At 36.7% G+C, this 22942-nt stretch overlaps 1 protein-coding gene across 18 annotated transcripts in view; it reads right to left on the bottom strand.

Annotated features, from left to right (window-relative positions):
* MAGI1 (membrane associated guanylate kinase, WW and PDZ domain containing 1) overlaps positions 1–22942 on the bottom strand; it is a gene marked incomplete at both ends in the record, with an annotated part of 646110 nt that overhangs the window by 78254 nt on the left and 544914 nt on the right. For 12 of the 18 annotated variants that reach the window (XM_084248135.1, XM_084248139.1, XM_084248140.1 and 9 more), the window contains 4 exons: positions 498–555; positions 6018–6053; positions 10241–10323; positions 19669–19870. In XM_084248135.1, the coding sequence (XP_084104261.1) occupies positions 498–555; positions 6018–6053; positions 10241–10323; positions 19669–19870 (379 nt within the window). Of the gene's footprint in view, positions 1–497; positions 556–6017; positions 6057–10240; positions 10324–19668; positions 19871–22942 lie in introns of all 18 variants that reach the window. The other 6 variants (XM_084248138.1, XM_084248131.1, XM_084248129.1 and 3 more) reach the window with 2 other exon arrangements.

Here is a 22942-nt window from a genome sequence, read left to right as displayed (position 1 = left end):
GGCAAAAAATGTAGGCAAAACAGGTTCTAATCCTGAAGATAAACAACCCCTACTCATCTGGTCTATTGAATTCTTCCTTTTAAGACTCACTCACTCACTCATTCATGCAGCTAATAGAGGCACTCATTAAGGAGCAGCCATATGTCAGGACTATGTTAGGCCCTGGTAATACAGATATAAACAAAAAGCACAAACAAATTCTCCCTGTGAATTTTAAAATATAATTTACACCTTCAGATTAATTGAATATATTCTAATTCATTAAAATGTATTATTAAATTATATATTACACATAATATATTATCACATTATTATTAAAATATTAAGATATTATTAAAATAATAAAAATATTTGCTTTACCATACATTTGCTGTTTTATTATTATATTATTGTTATTATTATTATTTAGTTTGTACTTTACAAGCGCATACTGTTCAACATAAATGTATATAATTATAGAGGGGTAGGAACTAGAGTGTGCATGAACTGGCACTTACTCTACATAGTAGATACCATACACAGGGTCTTCAATCTTTTCCCAACCAGCAGGCAGCTCTGAAATATAAAAGAACATTTAGTGCAAGAAGGCCCCATTCATGAGGGCTGAGGGATTTCCAACACACAAGTTAGGCAAAAAGAGAAAGAGTCATAAACATGCCTCCTATCCAATTAAGACTCTTTCCTCATTATAAGAAAGCATTGTTTTTACTTTTATCAGAGTTTTCTACATGACAAACAATTCTTTACTGATTTTTTGTGTAAACAAATAAAACAATAAAATGCAGTCTCAGATGCCTTCCTTCTAACTCAACTATTAAATTAGATTTTAATGGAAGTATAGTTTGCCTTGAATACTTAGTTCCTATCTTAAATATCTGCACTTGTCTCATTTTCTTTTTAGACTACCTTACTACACAAGCAAAAATGGATGAAAATTAATGTTTCTTTTCATTTTCATTATAATAGTGTTGTTTTTGCTGTCCCTGTAATAAAATAAAATTTGCATCTTGTTTTCTCCTGATATCTAATTTAAAAGCTTCAGGGTAAGTAAAAATGCCCTCACAGAGTTGTCTTTCGATATTGTATGCAACTATCCCTCAACTGCTGTCCTTAGACCAGCCCATACTCCTCAGCATTTTGCCTCTGAAAGCAGAACTATAGGTCCAGCTCTTTGCGAACACACGGCTAAGGAAAAAAGAGTTTATTCTTTTAAAGGTGGTGGTAAAATTGCATTGAGGGATATATGCGTCTTTCTGAAAACTCAACTGTGCTATATTGAACTTTACATCATAAAGTTTTATATCAAAGTTTGGAGCTTTATTACCTATGTAATAGTGATTTCTGAAACAAGAAACTATTGTGCAAAGGTCTGCTGCGCCAGATAATTTGACTTAGTGAAAGAAGCAACTAGATTGTGTTTTGTGCCATTAAACAATTCTTTCAGGCAGAGCAGCTTAACTTAATTTCAAGACCACCCTGATGTATACATAGTTAAGTCACCCTTATGTAATACCACACTCCAAAGTGAATCATTATTCCTAGAAGCAGTTATTAAGACCAACTTGAATGGAATATTTTAAACATTTGAAATATCACTTAATTTGAAATATTAGGACTTTTTAAATTCAAGGAATCATGAGGTTACTATTTCCAAATAGTGATGATTTCAACAGGACCCAGGGCTTACATATGTCACAAACAGTTCTACGCTGAAATGGAGTCACACGCGTACACACAACACATAGGCTAATTACTCAAAGTTTATGTTTTGTTCAGATTTGGCTGCATATCAAGAGACATTAATTTCATGGTTTTTGCTCCACATGTTATTTGTTTGCAAACAAAGAGACAGGTTTTCCCTATTTTCTTCTAATTTTTAAAAAAACACTTAGCAGGTTTTAAAGAAGACTTTGAATTCTGGGAGACATGAGCTACTAAAATGCAAGACAGGTCCAATAAGCAGATGTTGCTACAACTTGGCATTTTTATACACTGAGTCTTGCAGACTGATGCAAATCAAACGCCTGAGAAATGGTTTCCCCTTACAAAACTGGAAATTATCATTTAAATGGAAATGAAGCAAGAAAATATTTCCAAAGTGTTGGGAAATGGAAGATCAAAAAAATGCAAATTGAGGCAGAGTCCTGTGTTTGTTCTGACAAGGGAAGGAAGAGTGCTGAGTGTGAAAGGCCTGCATTATGGTTCAGTGAATTTTTTAGAAATCTGTAACCTTCATATTTGCCCAAATTATCTTCAGATAAAATAGGGAAAATATTAAGAATTCAATTCATTCAATTATTAATTTGCCAAACATTTATTGAGTGCTTAGTGTGTGCCTGCAGGTATACTAAGCACCAGGGACACAAAGATAATTTTGGAGAATTCAAACACCACGTGGTAAATGCTCTAGTGTATGTAGGTTTGAGAAGGGTGAAAGAAAAGAAAGTCACCTCTGATCTTTGCCCTTTCATCCAGCCAACAACATATACATTGTACTTGAAAATTAGGGTTAGTCACCTGGTAGTTCTGAACGAGTAAATTTAAAAATGTATTCTGGAACAGATTACCAAACGCCAAACATTTTCCAGCTTTTCAAGCTAAAGCTCATTTTAAATTGAAAAGATAAATTTCTCACTTCCAATGTGGTGATTAACTTAATAATAGGAATTACTCTCCTAATGCTTAAAATAGAAATGGGTCATCGATTTAAAAGGGAAGACGTTTCTCCTCAAATTTTCCATTTGGTCCTAAAAAAAACTGAAATGGCAGAAAATTTTTAACCTGGAAATTGATGACATTACAATATTTTAAAACTAAACACTCTGAAGATGTCTGAGGATTCCTCCGCCCCCACCATCAGACATCAGACATCAGACAGACTATCTGGTTTGTCGCATATAACTCAGGTGTCTGAGACCTTTTGGGAGTTGCCCTGAGCCCAACCCTTAAGATTTGCAGATTGAACCTTAGCTCTACAGCTTCACAAGTTTGGTGTTGGGCTAATTACTTACTATCCCAGAACCACACCTTTCACCTTTACCTCCAGAGTTGCCTGTGAGTTAAAAGAGAGTGCTTACAAAACCTTTTGCACAGCACTAAGAACACAGGTTCAACAAATGGCACCTACTCTAGGAAAGCACAAAAGAAACAGGACGGATTATATGGCTTACTTGCTGCTCTGCCTGCCTCTGAAAATCTCATGCTCTACTGTCAGTCATGACAGGAACAATATGGAAACACTAAACATTCTATATTCTTTTCAAAAGAGATACATCAGCACACAGTTTGAAGATCATGTTCAAAATCAGAACTAAATGACCAAACTGTGATTTATTTTTGGTTAGGTCAGGAGCTCACTCCCTTGTCTCTACCTCTGCCACTTGGTTTCAGCACATGAATATCCTATAATTCAAAAAAAAAAAGGTTCTGCACATGTCCTTTCAACTCTGGGGAGATGGCCACAGACTGTAGGAAATTCTGCAAACCAAAAGTGCATACTGGAGCTACTGATACAGATCAAAAAACAGTTGAAAAATGACAACTTTATAATCAAATGATCTATGTCCAATACCCAAGCCAATCACCCCTCTGTCTCTGAGTCAGACTACAGAAAAGTTGTGAATGGCAGATCTGGAACCATACTGTTCACCAAAAACTTGACAGTGACTGTTGTTTGAAATGAGGACCTTCTTATTAACAAAATGGGTAAGTGAATGCAGCAGAAAATTGTGTGTGTACACACACCACATTCTTTACACAGAGGACATCTGCAGACAATAATCAAAAATCCCATCTCTACCAAGATGGGTCATTTGAGTCATTTCTACAGAATACATATTTCTCCTTTCTCTCCTATACTGTAGGCAAGATGCAACAGAAGGGAGTATCAATAAAATGGAAACAGCTAATAAATAACCTAACTCTTAAAAACAGCAATATGTGTTGGTCAGAGGGACACATATTAAGACCCATTCTCATTAAGTCTGCTCATAAGGAACATGGCAGCGGTCTTTAGTCCCTCTTTACTAATAAGAAAATGCAGGTAAGAAAAGGTGAAGGACTTGCTCCAGGCCACATGGTCAGTAATTAGAGGGGTCTGGGTGTAACCCAGGGACAGATCCAACTCTTAGCAACCCATCTCCCAGAATGATGGCCATGACCTCAAGAAGGCATACAATGTAACCGTTAAAACTTATTTTCTTAAAGTCTTTTAAAGAATAGCAAAGTTCCTACAATATTACAGTTTCACGGGAAAAAGAATATAGAAATTTCTTTCCTAAAAATGTCAACTTTCAAACTCCCAGAGGAACAAATAAGGTTTTGACTATGGAGGCAGCTGTGTTCTCTCCACCAGATGACAACAGCCACTCATTCTACTCAGGTGGTTTAAGTTGTTTCAGGAGCAAATAACAATACTTGAAGATGCTTAAGTTGTTTCAGGAAATGAGTAAGGCTCACTCTTTTGTTTAGAAAACCTAGTTGTCTTTTTTGATTATTTTAATATCCCTGGCTTGATAAATTTTTGTTTTTCATAAAATTCATTTCAAATTGTTCTGTAACACAGGTTGAACCTGAGGTTACACCCACCACAGTGGTTTATAAGGGTAACTTAGCCAACGCTTAAAAAGGGAATCAATAGTGACGGACCATTGTTGGTATATCACTCAGTTGTAACAGGATATGGTCCCAACATTAAGAAAAACAGAGCTAAATTCTATTATATCATAATGCTAGAAACTGATTATCTATGTAACAAAACCAAAACTGAATGAAAACAAAATCTGTATTTAATATTTATATTTTCAATTCTTAAGGGAATCTCAAAAATCTAAGGATGATTACTAAATCCATTGATATCCAAAAATCTTTCATTTTAAAAACATACTATAGTCAAATTTCAATCACTCAAGCTCTTCATGTGTAATTTGGCTGAAACTTCTGTTTTCTCATTTATTCTTCAGTAGATGCATCAAATAGAACACAAACTAATGTTAATATTGTTCAAACTAAACATAAAACATTTAACTTACCTGGTAATTTAATCCAATATATTCCAACAGCAAAGATAATGGAGTTTTAGCATTCTTTGTTAATGTAAATTATTTTTTTCTTTTTTTTAAAAGATTATTTTTTATTTATTTATACAAGAACTGGGGTACAGGCCAGAGGCACAGGAAGGTGAGAGAATTCACCAGAGACAGAGTAGGGTGCAGAACAGGCAGACGGATCGAAAACACTGCTGAGGTGAGCAGCAGCGAGAGGCCTGCTGCGCCATGTGGGCCTCTCCCTGGCTGGCCGGGGATCGAACCCACACTGCAGAGGCTGGGGACAGCTTCACAGAGCTGCGCTCAACCTGCTGTGCCACTGGGGAGGCCCAATGTACATATTTCTAACCACAATAGCTAGAGTATAAGACTCGATTTACATTGCTATAGCCACTGTATGGAAAATGGTACCTATGAAATCGGCATCTGGTATTCAAGCTATTCACTATACTTACAAGGTTAATATTTGATCACTGACTTAATAACAACATAATATTAAGACTTATTAGCTATGCAGTTAATCACTGCACATATGTATTATATTGCTGTTACTCCTACAGAGATGCTTAATCTGATGGATTTTCATTTTGCTTTGCTTGTTTGTGTTACCCTGTAGATAACCACCCACACCAAACAAAGAAATGAAGCTGAGATAGGTTTTAGGATTCAAGGGACACAGCAATCACCTATCCCATTAGTTTTTTCTTAATCCTCAATTTACAAGATTCCCTATCAGCAAATCGCTCTCATTCTAGTCTCAATTCACTCTGACTTTTTCTTTATAGACACAATTTATTACAACTCAGCTTGATGCTTGCAGACACCTGGGTTGTAAGACTGACCTTTCATGGCTAAGACAGAAGGAAAATCATAATTGGAGGAGTGCAAACTAATGAAACCAAGGGATTAAGCAGTTCAGTAGAGACAAAACTATTCAGGGCAAGTCATGCAGCACAGGCGAGGAGGGTTTACCTAGTTCACTGTCCAGCTCCTCGGTGTGGACCCCTTCTTCTCCAAAGGAATAGCAGGAATGAGACAGAAAAGAGAGAAAATTCAGACACCAGCACCAAGAAAGAAACTCCCCTTAGAAAAATAGCAGCAAACACATCACTTTATTTTGTCCTTACCTGCATTGTGGCTTATTTCACTGTCTTGGCTAGTAAACTGGAGACCTCAGTTTAAATCACTAAATGGTAAGAGCTGATATTGGCAACATAATTATAGGGCTCATTTCCTTGCATGTCAAAATAGGGTTTGATTGGTTGTAAAAGATGACAAATACCTTTGCGGTTTCAATGTTCTTAAGTGGAAAGTCACTTATTACAGACCTTATTTCAAACAAACAAAACTGTTAGACCTTTTAATATTACTCTTTTTAATCCTTCAATAATCCTCTATTCACCAAGGCAATTATACTCACAATTAAAGCATTACTTAACTTATAAGTAATACTGCTGCCTGAAAAATGGAAAGAAAGGTCAAATTGAGAATACAAATTGTAAAGTAAGCTACACTTCAATGTCTTTCAACAGGATGGTATATGTCAAGGAGGTAAGGCTTGGAAACAGCCCTCCAAGAAGTATTGGGAGGCAGAGTTTACTTGGCCTAAGATTTCTAAATCAAACAGCTCACAGATATTAAAATGAAAATGCTCTCAATAACTTCAGCGAGCAAAACAAGCCAAGGTCCTTTCTATTCTTGACCTCTTCTTGCTGTCAGTAAAACATTTTATTACAGCTAAGAAGAAAATTCAGGACAACATACAACACATCAATTCAGACATAAGATCTCTCCAGCTACAGAGCAGGTGGCTGTCCCTTCTACTTTAAGCAATAAAGACACCGGGACTGAGCCTATTTTCACTACTGCAAATGCTCCGTAACTGCACTCTGGGCAATTTTGGGCCATAGAGTAGGTATTAAATATTTTTCAAATGAATGGGTGAATGAACAAAAGAACTGATTATTGACATTAGTAACGAATATGGTCCATGCATATACTTACAGTCCATAAGTTTTAATACCAGCAGTATTTCTTAAAAGAGGATATGATTTTCTCAAAAATTTTCATGAAAGTGCTCACTTGGATATTATTTAGTAACGCGTTTTGGGTTTTTACTCATTTCTTCACTATTTAGTGAGACCTACTATTTACTAGTGAATCCCTATACTAGATATTAGAGATGTCAAAATGAACACAACAAAACTCATCTGTATTCTTTGTGATGGACATGATCAAAGTTCACATAAATAAAAATAAAATTAAAGCTGGGGTTAAGTTCTCTACAGGAAGGTGCATAACAGAATGATCTAATCATATCTGCGGACAAACTCATGGGGAAAGACTGAGTTGTGATTAGACGGATACACAAACTTTAATGAAAAGACTTAGAGTGAAAAATGAGTAGAACTTAAGAACAAGGCTTTTGGTTACTGTTTATTGACATATCTGAAGTTCTTAGAATGCACTTGACATACAGAAGGCATTACAAAATTTATGGAAAATATGGATCTTCTAAGAGAGGACGGTATATTTAGCTATTATGGAACAGGAACTCTGTATTTAGCTGTTATGGAGCAGAAACTTGGGGAGCATGAGAACTAATGGGCATGAAAGCAGAGTGGGGAGAGGCAAGAAAGAGGAAAGCTGTGGAGGCCATACTACACAGGGCTTGGAGGGGAGAGCTGTGGATTGGGCATTTACTGAACAGAACAGAGAGCCATAGATTAAGGCTGTAGGGGACACGGTCAGTGATAACTCACACAACCACATCTACATTTTCAAAGATTGTTCTGAGTACAGTGTAAAGTGAGTGGGCAAGAATCTCGGTGGAAGATGAAAATGGCTTAGAATAGGATGGACAAAACAGTGAATGGAGGGAAAGTGAATGCAGGTGGTAAAGGAGTTAGAAATAGGCATGAAGAAAACATGTCAAGGACTACTCTTACGTATGAATGAATTTACCATCAATGGAGATAGAGAACACGGAGGATCTTGGCATAGGGAAGACAGAGGATCAGATTTTCAGAGGTTAGATCATTGGTAGGATTTTAATCATACTGAGTTTGAGATCTCCTTGAGATCTCCCGTAGGTTATTATCAATCAGGCAGCTTAAAACATTGGCCTGGAGCTCAGAGGCAAACTTAAAGGCTGCTAATAGAACTAGATACATACAATGAGAAAAGGAGTTACACACTCTGGGAAGAACTAAATTCTCATTTTTTGGAGATAGTAAAAAGAAAACAAAATCTTATATAATTTTCCAAAATTTTCAATCAGTATAATGCTATACTGTTATATTCCAAATGTATATAACCTACAGAGAGAGGAAAGAAATACAGGAACAATATAGTGTCCATAAGTGCTATTCTTGTGTCATGATATAAACAATACAAGATATTTTGCTCTGGATTCTGGAACAGAAAATATAACTATGGGAATTGATATTTGTTATAATGGCATTAACTTGCTATATATTTATATTGCTTATAGACACAGCCAATAGACATACATATAATTCCCACTAGAAGTAAACTATATGAATTCTAATATTGAAGGGATAATTACCATACTAACTGCATATGAACAAATACTTGTCCAAGGAAGTTACATTAACACCAGTGAGGAGAATTCTAAAAATTACAAAATTTGGTGACATTTATTATTAATTATTTATTATTATTTATTATTAATAAAATAATTTATTAATTCTGTTTAATTCAACTTTGCTCCATTCTCAATAAGATTTATGGAGTTTTCTGTCATCTATAAAATAATATTAACAGCAATTTTCATACATTCCCATTATAACAGATACCAACATTGAAAACACTATGGTAATAAGAGGGTCGAAAAGTGCTTTAAAAATCATCAGGCTTCACATAAAGATTATCATTTTTTAAGATTAAAATTCATTCTGTGAAGTTTTATGGCTGAAAGTATTTTGTGGTCTGATCTTTGAAAATTGGTCACCTATTGCTATATATTAAGCAGATTATTTGAATAAGGACAGTCCATTACCTCTTAAGCAGACAAGAGAACACAGCTGGCCACACCTGTTCCATTCCTCCTTCAGGAATGGAACCAAAATATAAAGAGGCTCAGCCATGCTGCCCGAGTAGGAGGCCTCTCTATTTTCACTTGAAGTCACTCGGATAAATATTAAACATGCAATTCTATGTCAATTTCATGTAATCTGCAATTCAAGTAAAACTGTGGAGTACAGTTTTGACAGTATTATACTTTACTGGCTTATATTTTCAAACAACCCTCAAGTTTATATATACAATTCTGATCCATAGGACAAATTAATAACATTTCACTATCTTATAGTAAAAATGAGCTCAATAATTATACTACTAATTCAAATGCCAGAAATGAATAATGAGTAGCAAAACAAACCATTTCCCTTTTAATTTGTCCATGTCAAAAAGTAATTTTGGTAGAACCTGGAACAAACTTCAAGGTAGAAAAAGGAACACATTTGCTCAGACATAGCGTTTGTTTGTTTTTTTAATTTTCATTTTGGGAAATTGATTAGAAAACCAAAGTCCTGGAATAATTTTTAAACTAATAAGTCTTACAGCCAGCTAATTTTTTCCCAATATTAACAGGGAGACTGGAGCTCTGGGTAAGACCTTAGTCCCTTTCTTGAAAAAAATATACTTTTCAGATATTTAGATTGTATTCTGAGTTACAGAGAGATCCCCAAACAAGTCAAGATCTGTTTTCCCTATGCCAAGAATGGTGAAATGACAGAATTATGAGACACATAAAGCTCAAAAAGACTCTTGATTTTTTTCCTCTATCTCCATCATAATATACAGCTGGGGTCCAATGTTTTATACCAGAACATCTTAGGTTTGTATATTCCTACAGACTGTCTAGAGTTTGCTCTAAGTTTGAAGACTGAGCTGGTATCTCCATTTGAATAGTTTCTGAGCATACTAACTTCAATTTATAATAGGGGTATTAGTATACATCTGCCTTTAGGTGTAAACAAATAGATTTTTTCTAACAGTTCTGATTTTCCTCCTGCTTTTGGAAACCACAGTGCATTTACTAGAAATTGGATCACCTTTAAAAGACTCATTGTTAAAACATGGTTGATCTTGCTATAACTTTTTATAGTTTGCATGTGTGAACGATGCCCTCCCCACCACCTCACCAAACCAAGACCTTTTTGGCCCCTTACCATCATCTTCACATTCTTCCAGAGGCTTCTGCTGCTTGTTCAGGCACCGAGGGTCTAACCAAGATGTAGTTTTTGTGTTATGGCTGAAATCCAGAAAAAAAAATTGTTTGAAAACAAAGAAGACAAAAAGTCCAATAACAAAGAATTATACAATCTTGAATATGTGCTCTTTAACTGAAGCAAAGATGCATTTCGACAGCAAAAAACTCTCTCAGGCCAGGAGACTTCGAGTTTGTAATTATAAAATGGTTTGGGAAGAATCTTAGATAGGCTTTTTAGTTACCTAAGATATAATCATTCTATTACAGAAAGCTTAAAATACCAATTTTACTTTTGAAAAATGAGCTCCAAATGGGCCCCCTGTCTATACTGTCTAACCTTGTCTAGACTTATTTATTCCCATTTGCCAAAGAGCAAACTCCAATTTTTATTTGTCTGTGATTTAAATTTTAGATGCTAGAATTCACAAAAAAGGCTGCTATTTGGAAACTCATTACATTACATAAGAATCCTCATGACAGTGTGAAACTACCCCCAATTCAGGGAAGTGGCTCAAAGCTGCTAACACATGTCATTAATCACTGAGTCCTAAATTATGCTTCAGACATAGTGAAGGCAACCTGAAATTACCTACCATAAATAAAACCTGGACCAAGAGAAAGCTTGGAGAAGCTAAACATATACCCAGACTTCCTTCTGCAGGATATAGTTCAACTCTATATGAAGCACTTCAACAGACACTGCTGCAAGCCGTAATGGTCCGAAAGTCTAGGGGAACATTCCCAAGAAGACTGACCTTCAATCATGTTAGAAATGTCGTGAGAATAACTGAAAGAATTGACCCAAAGCAGATCAATACATTGCAACAAAGTTCTGCTGGAGCACCCAGTCCACTCTACACAAACTAAACAGAAGTGGCAAAAAATCATTACCCCAGTAGTTCTGGGGTACCCCAGTAGTTTTTAAATTCAGAAATTTAAAAAAGGTTTTTGAATGTTAGGAAGTGACATTTTTCTGAAAGTCTAAAGTATAGCTAGAAATTCATTGAAAAGTTACTAGAAGTAACTTTTTTTAAGCACAGGGCTTAAAGATTCAGCGCTATTAAGTTATCACAGCTGTGGCCTGAGGTCCATAGTTCCATTGTTGGCCAGGAAGCTACCCACATGGCTCAGCAGACCTCTCTTGTCTCACCTGCCACTCCCCTCAGCAGTGTATTTCAGTAGATCTGCCTGTTCTGCTCCCCATTCTGTGTCTGGTGAATCCTCTTACCCCCCAACACACCTGTGACCTACACCCCAGTTCTTTTTTTTTAAGATTTAGTTTTTATTTATACAATAGCTAGGGTACAGGCCAGAAGTGCAGGAGGGGTGAGAGGATTCACCAGACACAGAGTGGGGAGCAGAACAGGCAGATGGACTGAAAGCACTGCTGAGGGGAGCAGTGGGAGAGACAGGAGAGCTCTGCTGTACAATGTGGGAATTTCCCTGGTCAGCTGGGAATTGAACCCACACTGCAGAGGCTGCGGACAGCTTCACAGCGCTGTGCTCAACCCGCTACACCACGAGGGGGGGCCGACCCCTTGTATGCATAAATAAATAAAAATAAATCTTTAAAAAATTTACTATGGCCCTTTATTTTAGATCCCAAATTTAATAATGAAAAAAATAAGTGAAAAACAGAATGTATACATATATACACACATTATCTCAATTATGCTAAAAGGAAAAACAAATGGAAGATAACATAGTAGCAACAATCATGGCCATTTTACTTGTCCACTGACAACTAGCAGAAACTTGTTTTTACAATGTGTTACAATTTATTTAATCCTTACAATAACCCTTGGAGAGAAGTAAACTCTATTAAATCGATCACTCTCAATTTATAGGTGAGAAAATTGAGCAGAGTGAGATAAAAAAATTTGCCCAAGGACACTGTGGATCAAACCCAAGGAGTCTCACCTCTAGTCCCCATGCTCTTCACCATTCTCACAAAGATCATAAAAATGCGCATGACTGGGGTGGGTGAGGCGGAGAGATCATGTATGATTTTAAAAACACTTTTATTTTGAGATAATACACTTATAAAAATTATAGTTATAAAAATGAACACAGGGAGACCCCACCCGCCTTGTATCCAGATACTACCAATGTCAAGATCTTGCAAGACTATAGTACAACATCACAACCAGGATATTGTTATTGATACAAAATACAAAACATTTCCATCCCTGCAAGAGTCACTTCTGTTATACTTCAATTGCCACACTTGGTTCCCTTCCAAACCTTACCTGGCCAAACCATTTTTAATCCCTGGCAGCCAGTAATCTTTTCACCATTTCTAAAATCTTGTCATATCAAAAACATTACATAAATACATTCGTACACTAGGTAATATTCTGGGATTAGAATTTTGTATTCGAGTGTAATTCTCACTGAAACTGTGGCATATCACCATAGTTTTTTTTTATTGCTGAGTAGTAGTGCATACCATGGACGCATTCACAGCTTAACTACTGAAGGACAGCTCGGTCATTTCTAGTTTTGACTATTCGGAATAAATCTACCATAAACATTCATGTACAGGTTTTTGTGTGAAGGTAAGTTTTAACTGCTCTGGCCAAAGGTGCAATTGCTGGTTTGTATGGTAGCTGCATGTTTAACTTTTTCTTAGTAACCGCCAGACTTCTAAAATGCCATGCAGCGGCATGTCCACAAGCAGTGTATACATCATCTGGTTTCTGTATCTTTGCCATCATTCAGTGTTGTCACTATCTTTTATTTTATTCACTCTAAGAGGTTTGTAATGACATCACATTGTGGTTTTAATTGCATTCCCCTAAAAGTCAATGATGTTGTCCACCTTTTCATATACTTATTTGCCATCTTTATATACTCTTCAGTGAAATATCTATTCATGTTTTCCTGTAGTTTGTCTTTACAAATATCTCTTATCAGGATCTTTTGCAAAAGTTTTTCAAGTTGATGATGTTGAATATATTAATTATTCCCTTTACAGAGGATGTTTTTGATATCAAGTCTAAGAACTTCTTACCTATCCCCAGATCTCAAAGACTTTCTTTTTTTTCTCAAATGTTTTACTGCTTTGTGTAGTACACTTAAGCCTGTGATGATTCATTCTGAATTAATGTTTTTGGATAAGTATAAGGTTTAGGTTGCGTTTAAGTTATTTGCCTCTGGCTAACCACCTGCTGCAGCATGGTTTTTTTGAAAAAGCTATCTTCCCTGCACTGAATTGATTTTACTTTTTTGTTGAAAATCAGTTGGACACATTTGAGGGTTCGTTTCTGAGTTCCATTGATTCATGTGTCTATTTCTTCACCTACACCACACAGTCTTTTTTTACTGTGGCTGTATATCAAGGCTTGCTATCATGTAGAGAGATTATTTTTCCTTGGAAAAGAAGAATAAATTCTTCTTTTTCAAATGTTTTAGTTCTAATTCCTTTCCTTTCTAATTCCTTTGCCTTTCTATGTATTTTTTTTTTTTTTTAGGATAAAACTTGTCTATGCTGACAAAAAGCCTCGCTGAAATTTTGACAGGATATGCATTAAACCTGTATGTCCATTTAGGGAGAGGGGACATCTCTACTATGCCAGTTCTGAGGCTTTCAACCCAGGACAGGGTGTGTCTCTCCATTTATTTCAATTTTCTTTGATTTTTTAAAAAAGATTTCTTTTTATTTATTTATGCATACCAGAACTGGAGTCAGAGGTGTCAGAGGTGTCAGGGGTAAGAGGATTCACCAGAGACAGAGTGGGGAGCAGAACAAGTAGATCTACTGAGATACACTGCTGAGGGGAGCAGTAGGCAAGACAGGAGAGGTCTGCTGCACTGTGTGGGTTAGCTCCCTAGCCTGGGATCAAACTATTACAGAAGTGGGTGGTGAGAGCTTGATAATGCTATGATTTTAACCCCTGTGCAACCAGGGAGGCCTAGAATTTTGATTTCTTTCATCATTTTGTACTGTGCTGCACACAAAAATCCTTTACATGTTTTGTTACTTACACCAAAGTGGGGTTTTTAGAAGTAAAAATGAATTTTATTTTGAATGCTGTATTCGTTGCTAGTATATTTACAATTGATACTTGCATTCTTTTCTAATTTCTGCCGGTCACATTCTAGAATTTTTATATTTTGTGATTTTCCATGTAGATAAGCATCTACTCCGCCAAAGGGAATAGTTGTATTCCTTCCTTTCCAATAATCTTTGTCTTTTTAAACTTTTATTTTTCTGTTATCCTGTCTTGCTAGAACTTCCAACATGATGTTAAATAAGTGTGGTAGAGCTAGTATCTTTGACTTGTTTGATTTTGCAGGAAAAGTATCTTGTCTTTCATCATCGAGTGTAATGTAAGCTATAGGGTTTTTTTGTAGATGCTTTTTATTAACTCAAGAAAATTCCCCTCTATTCCTATATTCCTGGGAATATTTATCAGGAATGAATGCTGAATTTGTTAAACATACTTAACTACACTGAGGAATATGATTGTGTGATTTTTTCACTTTAGTCAATTAATATGGTTACATTGATTATTTTTCAAAGATGAAACGATTCTTGCATCCGTGGAATAATTTCCACTTAGTAATGATATATAATTATTATTCTATACTACTTTATACTATTTACTAATGTATTGTTAATACATTTTTACATTTATATTCATGAGAATATTACTCTGCAGTTTTTTTCCTGGTACTGTCTTTATTTGCTTTTGCTAACAATATACATGTTTCTTAAACACAATTAGGAGTGTTTTCATTTTCAAGAAAAGACTGTGCAGAAATGGTGTTAATCTTTCTTTGAATAATTATCCAGTGAAACTATCTAGGCCTAGATATTTCTTTTTCAAGAGTTTTAAAATTATGAATTAATTTTCCTTAATAGCTATATAAGAGATATTTAAATTATCTGTCCCATATTTAATGAGTTATGATAGCCTGTACTTGTTGAGGAGTCGGTCCATTTTCTCTCAGTTGTCAAGTTTATATTTTTAGATTGTTGGCAGCATTCTCTTATTATCTTTTTATGTATTCATGGTCTGCTGTGATTCTTTGTCCACTTATATCCTAATATAGATAACTATGTCTTCTCATGACACCAAAGGGGTTGAGTAGTTCCTTGTTATTGCTGGGTGGGGTTGGGAGCTCCAGCTGCCTTCTAGGACTCTGAAGACACTAACATCGATGGGCGCTCCAAAAGAGCTTCATTACTCACCCCAACTTAGATTCTACCCACTCTGTGGGAATGGAATTTGGCTCTTTACCACTGATGGTAACAAAAATCCTGACTCTCTATCAAACCTCTTCTCATACTATCCCAACAAGGGCAGGAAGGAAGCCTCAAGACTGCCAAGGTAGGGCCTCTCCGGTGGTCCAAGGGGTTAAGCACAGCACTGTGAAGCTATCTGCAGCCTCTGCAGCACAAGTTCAATACCCAACTAGCCAGGGAACTACCCATATGGCGCAGCAGACCTCTCCTGACTCCCCCGCTGTTACCCTCAGCAGTGTATTTCAGTCAGTCTGCCTGTTTTATTCTCTACTCTGTCTGTGGTGAATCCTCTCACCCCCCACACTTCTGGCCTGTACACAGTTCTTGTATGCATAAATAAATAAATCTTAAAAAAAAATCAAAGACAGCCAAGTCAGGGTGAAAGTCCAGGCTCCCCACACATGGTTTCCATTGAATCCACACAGGGAAAGGGAGAATTAATTTTTAGCTAGGACCGTAGCCCCATTTCTGCACTAAGGCTTTTTGATGCCACCTTTGAGGGGAAGTTTGACCTCCTAATCAATCTTTGGAAGATAGAGGTTTAGGCTCCCCACTTTGCCCTGGCAGGTAGGGGTGGGACTAACCACAGTACTGTCTGTGAAGTTAGGGGGTGAGACCCAGTGGTTATGAAATTAAAGCTTTCTGTCTTAAAGGATGGCCCTTTCCAGATGCTTTGGCAGGAAAGTGGTTGCTTTTATATTACAGGTTCTTTTGTTTGTTTCTACCTGTGGGTGTGTCTGAGTTACAAGTTTCCTAGCTCCAAGTCTGGGATATCTGAGGTAAAAGGAAAACCCAGAGTACTCACTACCATTTGTTCCTTGGAAGCTACCTAGTAGTTTGCTTGGTTTTTTCTCTCTGTGCAACATCATTTTATGTTTATTTTCTATATAATTCCCAGGGTCTATAAGTTTATACTTGATCTTTCAGTGTTTTTTTTTTAATTCTAGCATTTCTAAGATTTCTCATAAACTGTAAAACTAAAACACTCAATCACATAGAACAAGATAGATTTGATTCTGTAGAAATTTGACTTGCTATTTAATATAAATGCTCTAAAATTTAACTTTTCAGAATACAGGACAGTGAAAAACCATTAACCAGGATATATAATTTAGGCTAAATTAAATTGCATGAGTCTAATAACTTAATGCTTATAGAACTTTATAGCTGCAAACCAAATCCCATAGTTGTCATAATAAGCTGTATTTTTGGATAACATTTCTATTAAACATTTGGCCAATGAAACACTGGCCTAATAACAGTTAAAAGCTAAATTAGGTAATGAAAGTGAGCAAATCCCTGCATTCTCCTATGAGTCAGCTATATCTCAGAGATTAGTATTTCACTAATGATCAGACCAACTTTCTTCTTTTCATATTTACTAAGTCACTTTTAAGCAAAATCATTGGTACATTATTTTCAAAGAATTTGAGTTCACATTTTACTCAGTCTCAGGATGCCTCTATTATACTTTCCTTTTCTGAACACAATCTTCCTTACTAATAGATATAACTTCAAAGGAAATTCATTACAAAAGTGAAATGCAAAATCCTGAGTTATGGTTGACATAAACTTTTATAATGTTGAAGGTCCCCTTTAATAACCAAAGAGGATGATGATGAAAATGGTACTACTGACAACGATGATAATTAATCAGTACCAGTGCAAGCATTATCTCACCTAATTCCCTCCACAATCTGACAGAGTAGGTATAATTCATAATTTTCATGTAGCTTAGCAGATATGGCAAATGGAAATGAAAACAGGTATACTCAAGTTCCCATGTACATACATAAATAGTGCTAGCAACATGACTTTTCAGAGTTTTTAAACATTATACCTTGCTCACTCCCAGCAAAAGCCTTCACCCTTCATCCTGTTTTTCATAAGTATTTGTGCTTTACATAAAGACATGTGTAGGGAACCTGGACTTTCACTCTGACAATCCTGAAACATGGATTGTCCCTGATGGTTGGAAAATAACACAGGAACTCTACTTACTACTCTTAGATTTACTAGGTAGGTACTGAAAAAGGATGTTCCAAGACCCAAGTCATTGTCCCTCATCCCATGCCTTTACTATACTAAATTACAAAATATTGGTATGTCAGAAAAGTCATGATACATTTTTTGCATTAAAAACACAGAAAAAAGAAATAAGCCAAAAGGAAAAAGAAAAATATTGGATGGTTTCACTCACAGCAGGAATATAGGGGAATCCAATAAGACATCAGTGTAAAAAAACAATAACAGTACAAAACACAACAAAGCAAAATGAACAATTATAAATCAGAGACATGCAGGGGAGGAGGAGGGAGAGGGATCAGAGGGAGGGAGGGAGGAGCACAGGGGCCTGAGGTGATGGTGCACCGGTACATTGGTGAAGGAAACTCTATAGGGACTATACTAGCAGGGGTGAGGGGAAGCAAATATTGTTTAAAAATGAACAATGATGTAAAAAAGTAAAAAAAAAAAAAAAAAACCTAAGAAACACAGAAAAAAGATGCCATGACTTTTCCAACAACCCAATATATGAGCAAATATATACAAGAATAAAAATATGTGTTCAAGCCCCAGAAAAATGTGTGTCATAGTTAAAAAGTAAATTTCATACATAACTCAAGTCATTTGGTTGTTTTTTTAAGTGGTAGATTAAACTATGGTGAATTTTATTTATTTATTTGTTTGTTTGTTTATTTATTTATTAAAGCTTTATTTATTTATACAATCACTGGGTACAGCCAGAAGCACAGGAGGGTGAGAGAATTCACCAGAGCCAGAGCGGGGAACAGAACAGGCAGACTGACTAAGTACACTGCTGAGGAGAGCAGCGGGAGGCAGGAGAGGTCTGCGCACTATATGGAACTCTCACTGGTGGCTGGGGACCGACCGGTGCTGCAGAGGCTGCACCTCGCAGCCCCAGCACTCAATCGGTGTGCCACCAAGGGAGGCACTATGGTGAATTTTAATACAGAATCATAATATTAAAGTCAAAGTAGAGCACTTTAAAAATTGACTACGTTGGTTAGGAAATCACATTATTTTAGATTTTCTAAAATTGTTTCAAACGAATGTGTTTTTTTTTCCTTTAGAGCAAAGGTTAGGTATTAAATGGTTAACTACATAAAAGTCATGTAATTTGGAAAAACTTTTTATGTCTATTTTTTCTCAACTTTTCTCCATGTTAAAAAAAAATTAAAATGGATCACAGGCTTAACTGCAAAATTTTAAACTATAAAATTTCTAAGTGAAATAAAGCAAAAAAAATGAATGGCTTATGACTTTGGATTAGGGAAAGAGTTAGCTATTAACTAAAACACAGTCCATTCAAAATTGATAAATTAGGGCCTCCCCAGTGGCGCAGCAGTTGAGCGCGGGTTGCGAAGCTGCCCGCGGCCTCTGAGGCGCTGGTTCGATCCCCGGCTGCTCCCTGGCCACCGGAGGAGGATCCCACATGGCGCACAGACCTCTCCTGTTGCGCCTGCTGCTCCCCTCAGCAGTGTCTTAGGTCCTTCTGCCTGCTCTGCTCCCTGCTCTGGCTCTGGTGAATCGTGCTTCTGACTATACCCAGTGCTTGTTTAAACAAATAAATAAATAAATAGATAGATAGATAAATAAATAAATAAATAAAAATTTTTGAATTAGATAACACTGAAATTAAGTTTTGGCTCTTTGAAAAACATAAGATAATGAAAAGAAAACCCTGACATTTTGCAAATGTTTGCAAATCACCAGCATAAGGGAATTTTATCTAGAATACATCAAGAAATCTAAAAATGCAACAAAAATAAAACTGTTAACCCAATTAAGAAAATATAAACTAATGATTTACCTATTTTTAATGACTAAATATATTCTTTATATATTTATTATACCATCATTTCTATAAACACTGTAATTTAGATGTCTAATCCTTTAGGGAAATTACTAAACTTATATTTCCTTGAGCTCTTCAGACTCAATGATTCAGATGATATGTTAATTGCCTTTTGGTGCAAAGCTTGTTAAATGTGTAAAAGAATATTTTCAGCGTGGGGTCAATCCTTTTACACTTAATTTACATCTATAACTGCTAGATAGAGAGAAGGAAGGGGAAAGGAAGGAATAGATTCAGGGAGAAATAATGACATACTTACTCTATAAAATAGACTTCTCCATTTTCGGTATAGGCCATCTCCCAGTTTTCAGGTAGAGGACCTAAATTATCCTCTGCAGAAAGAGGTAGGTATTGAGGGAACTTCTGAGAAGGGTCCGTGATGGGAGCAGCACTGGTGCTACTATTCACAGGCAGTAGTGTTGTTTCTTGGAGAGTGTGCTCTTCTTGGTCACCAGAATCGGCTATTTAATTAGGGAGGGCAAAGAGTGGGAGAAACAGAGAGAGGGAGAATCATCAATCATACTTCACTTGGAGAGTTCAACAAACATCTATCCTAAAAACCCCTTATCCTTTACTAATTGCTGACCAGTGTCTTTATTCTGTTTTACTTAGATGAAAGTTCTCCTAAAAGAAAGCATCAAAATGATGGAATAAACCTACTTTACCTGAAAAGAAAGAAGAGCAAAACGTGTCCCCAAAAATGCATTGTTACATTCTTGGAAATGTCAGAGAAGAAACAAATTTATGACACAAACCCTAAAGTCTCTTCAACTAAGAAGACCCTGAAATAGTCCAAGCATCACTCTCATTCCATAAGTATCATTTGGTTTCATAACTCAGATGACTCTTGGGGGCAAGGAAAAAGTCAAAGCTGAAAACACAGAGAGAAAATACTGTCCATTTTGTATAAATTATTGAAAATATTTTCCATAGATTCTGGCAAAGATTATAGACAAATCAAACTGGAAAGTTTACAAAAATTTAGAATACAGAGACAGCTATACCATGAGTCAGATTCAAGCCTCTTCTGGAAAAAGTGAGGATAATGTTCCTGTGAAAACTAAGTCAGTTATCCCCAGAACAGTATCATGTGGGTGGTCTGATTTGACTTGGGTCTTAAAAGAAGGCTCTAAGACGTGAGTCTCCTTGTCTTCTTATTAACTAAAAAAATCAAGAGATGATACCATCAAAGCATCCACAAACAGCAATGTTGACATTCTGGTTGAATTTTTATAAGGCTGATGTTATTAAATGTCACTCTCCATGGGGCTTTAAAACATTATAATCAGGGACTGTAGTTATTTCTCTCTCCAACAGTAATTCTCCTGTAGACATTTCTGATTTACTGAAAGCAGAGTAAGGAATAATAAAAGACTGTTTTCAAATCTTTCTCTGGTGAGTAACTGCCAGCAACATATCCGAGAAGGAAAGTAACCCAAATGTTGGATGGAGGACATGTTGAGTCTATTAAACAGATACTTCTATCAAAATCCCACCACTCATATAGAGGTTGCCACATACCCCTGACCTCTTCTGCTTCTACTCCTTGTTGTGGTACCACTACTCAGACACTCCTTGGGAAAACAACCCCCATCCCAGGTCCATATGGTGCAGGAAGGGATGGACTCAAACCCAGTCTGAGCTCATGCAGTGGACCCAAGTTACATTCTTTGCCTACCCAGAATATCCTATCACTCTTGCCACTGTAATAGGAATAGACACAGAATCCAAAGTGTACTAACAGATGTCAGGAGGTTTTGTTCTAAATACCAAGCAGGAGGTAACATCATATGCTGAAATTATTTAGCTGACAGGTAGGTGCCCATGCTGTTGGGGTTGACAGCCGTATTAACACAGCTTTGCAAGACCTGTTTAAAAGATTTAAGAGAATTAAGCCCACACAGAGGAAAACAGAGGTGAAGAGAAATTCACCTAATACCCCTGACTGAACTATTAATTCCATGTACCCCTGAGCTCTACAATTGCTTGATCCCCTCACTGCCTTTTCCTGCTTAAACCTGGTGAAAAATTGCAGATAAGTCTATACCCCGGATCGGCACCACCCTCTGACCCACTCGTAAACATCAGGGCAATATCAGGTTTTAGTGAGTCTAAAATATGGTTGGTTTGAAGTCAGCTGAGACGTTACAACTGGTTGTCCATGGTGCTTGCCAGAGACAGAAGAGGTGGCTCTGGATAGAGCACTGAAGAGGAGCATCCAATTTGAAGGCAGCAGGGTACTCAGTACCAAAAGCTTAGCATCCTGGAGAAACGCAAGCTAAGGGTTGCCAGACTGCTCATGTTTCAAGAGAAGGTGGTATAGGTATTTTTATGTAAGAATTCCCAACTTCTCAGTCATAATTACTTTTAAAAATAATGAAGTGCAATGAGGCAAAATTCAAAAAAAAAATAGTGACTACATCACTGCTGTAACCAGACTGCCTGAGCCTGAATCCTGGCTTTCACTAATTAGGGCAAAATAACCTCTGTATGCCTCAGTTTCCTCATTCACAAAACAGCGAAGATAACAGTATCTACACAGAGGGTTGTGGGAAAGACTGCATGAGCTAATTCATGAAAAGCAGTCAGTAAAGGGCTCGGCACACAGCACTCAGCATCCACTAATCAAAATTGTCATAATTTTTTGTCTTCAGGTTATTTCTGGCCCTCAGGTTACCAATTTGTCATAAATACATAGGAAAAAGATTGAATTTGACATTAGATCACAGATCAAATTATAGTTCTGCCTGTTTGGAGCAGTGTGACTTTGGTTCACGCAGCACCTAAATGAGTCTCTGTTTCTTCCTCTGTAAAATGGGAATAATATAGGTGTCATGAAAGTTCCATGATTTAATTCACGCAGTATCTGGTTCTCAGTGCTCGCCCATTAGTGCTATGGACTGGAGCCTAATACTGGAAATACAAATGCCCATCAGTGATCATTTAAGAGTCAGAGACATGCCAGGGCAATACTATCAATAGATGCTAAATCTTTTAATTTTTAAAAAAAATAATGCTTTAAAGCCCCCTGATTTTAAGAGGAAAAGGGTATTGGCAATAGGTGGAGCACACATAACAACCTAGAAGTAAACTCAGATTAGCAATGAATGTAATTTGTTTTAAAAGAAGATGACCTGCCAGTGTTCTACGATTTCAAGTACACAAAGGGAATATAAGCTTGTTAAGAAAATATCCAAGTTGAGTGGGCGGAGCAACATGGTGGGGAGGAGACGCTGCGAGTAAGATCTTCCATTAAAAAAAGTTAATAGGGAGGAAAAGCGGCAGGTCCCAGTGAGAACTGGGACACGGAAGATAAACGGACGACTCCAGCAAACTGCCCAAAGAAGAAAGTTGCCATAAAAGAGGACCAGAAGGGAGGGAAGCGCAGAACCCTGCTCCCCTCCCCCGCCCACAGAGGCGGCACTCTCCCACCGGCAGAGAGGAGGAAAACAACAAACCAAAACAGCCAACAAGAACAAAGGGCGCAGCAAGCGGGACTGTGAGTGGAAAGGAACTATTGCAGCCACCACACC

This window comes from Talpa europaea (genome assembly GCF_964194135.1).
Source record: "Talpa europaea genome assembly, chromosome: 11".
In the NCBI taxonomy this organism is placed as follows: domain Eukaryota; kingdom Metazoa; phylum Chordata; class Mammalia; order Eulipotyphla; family Talpidae; genus Talpa; species Talpa europaea.
This window is presented reverse-complemented; position numbering and strand designations above follow the sequence as displayed.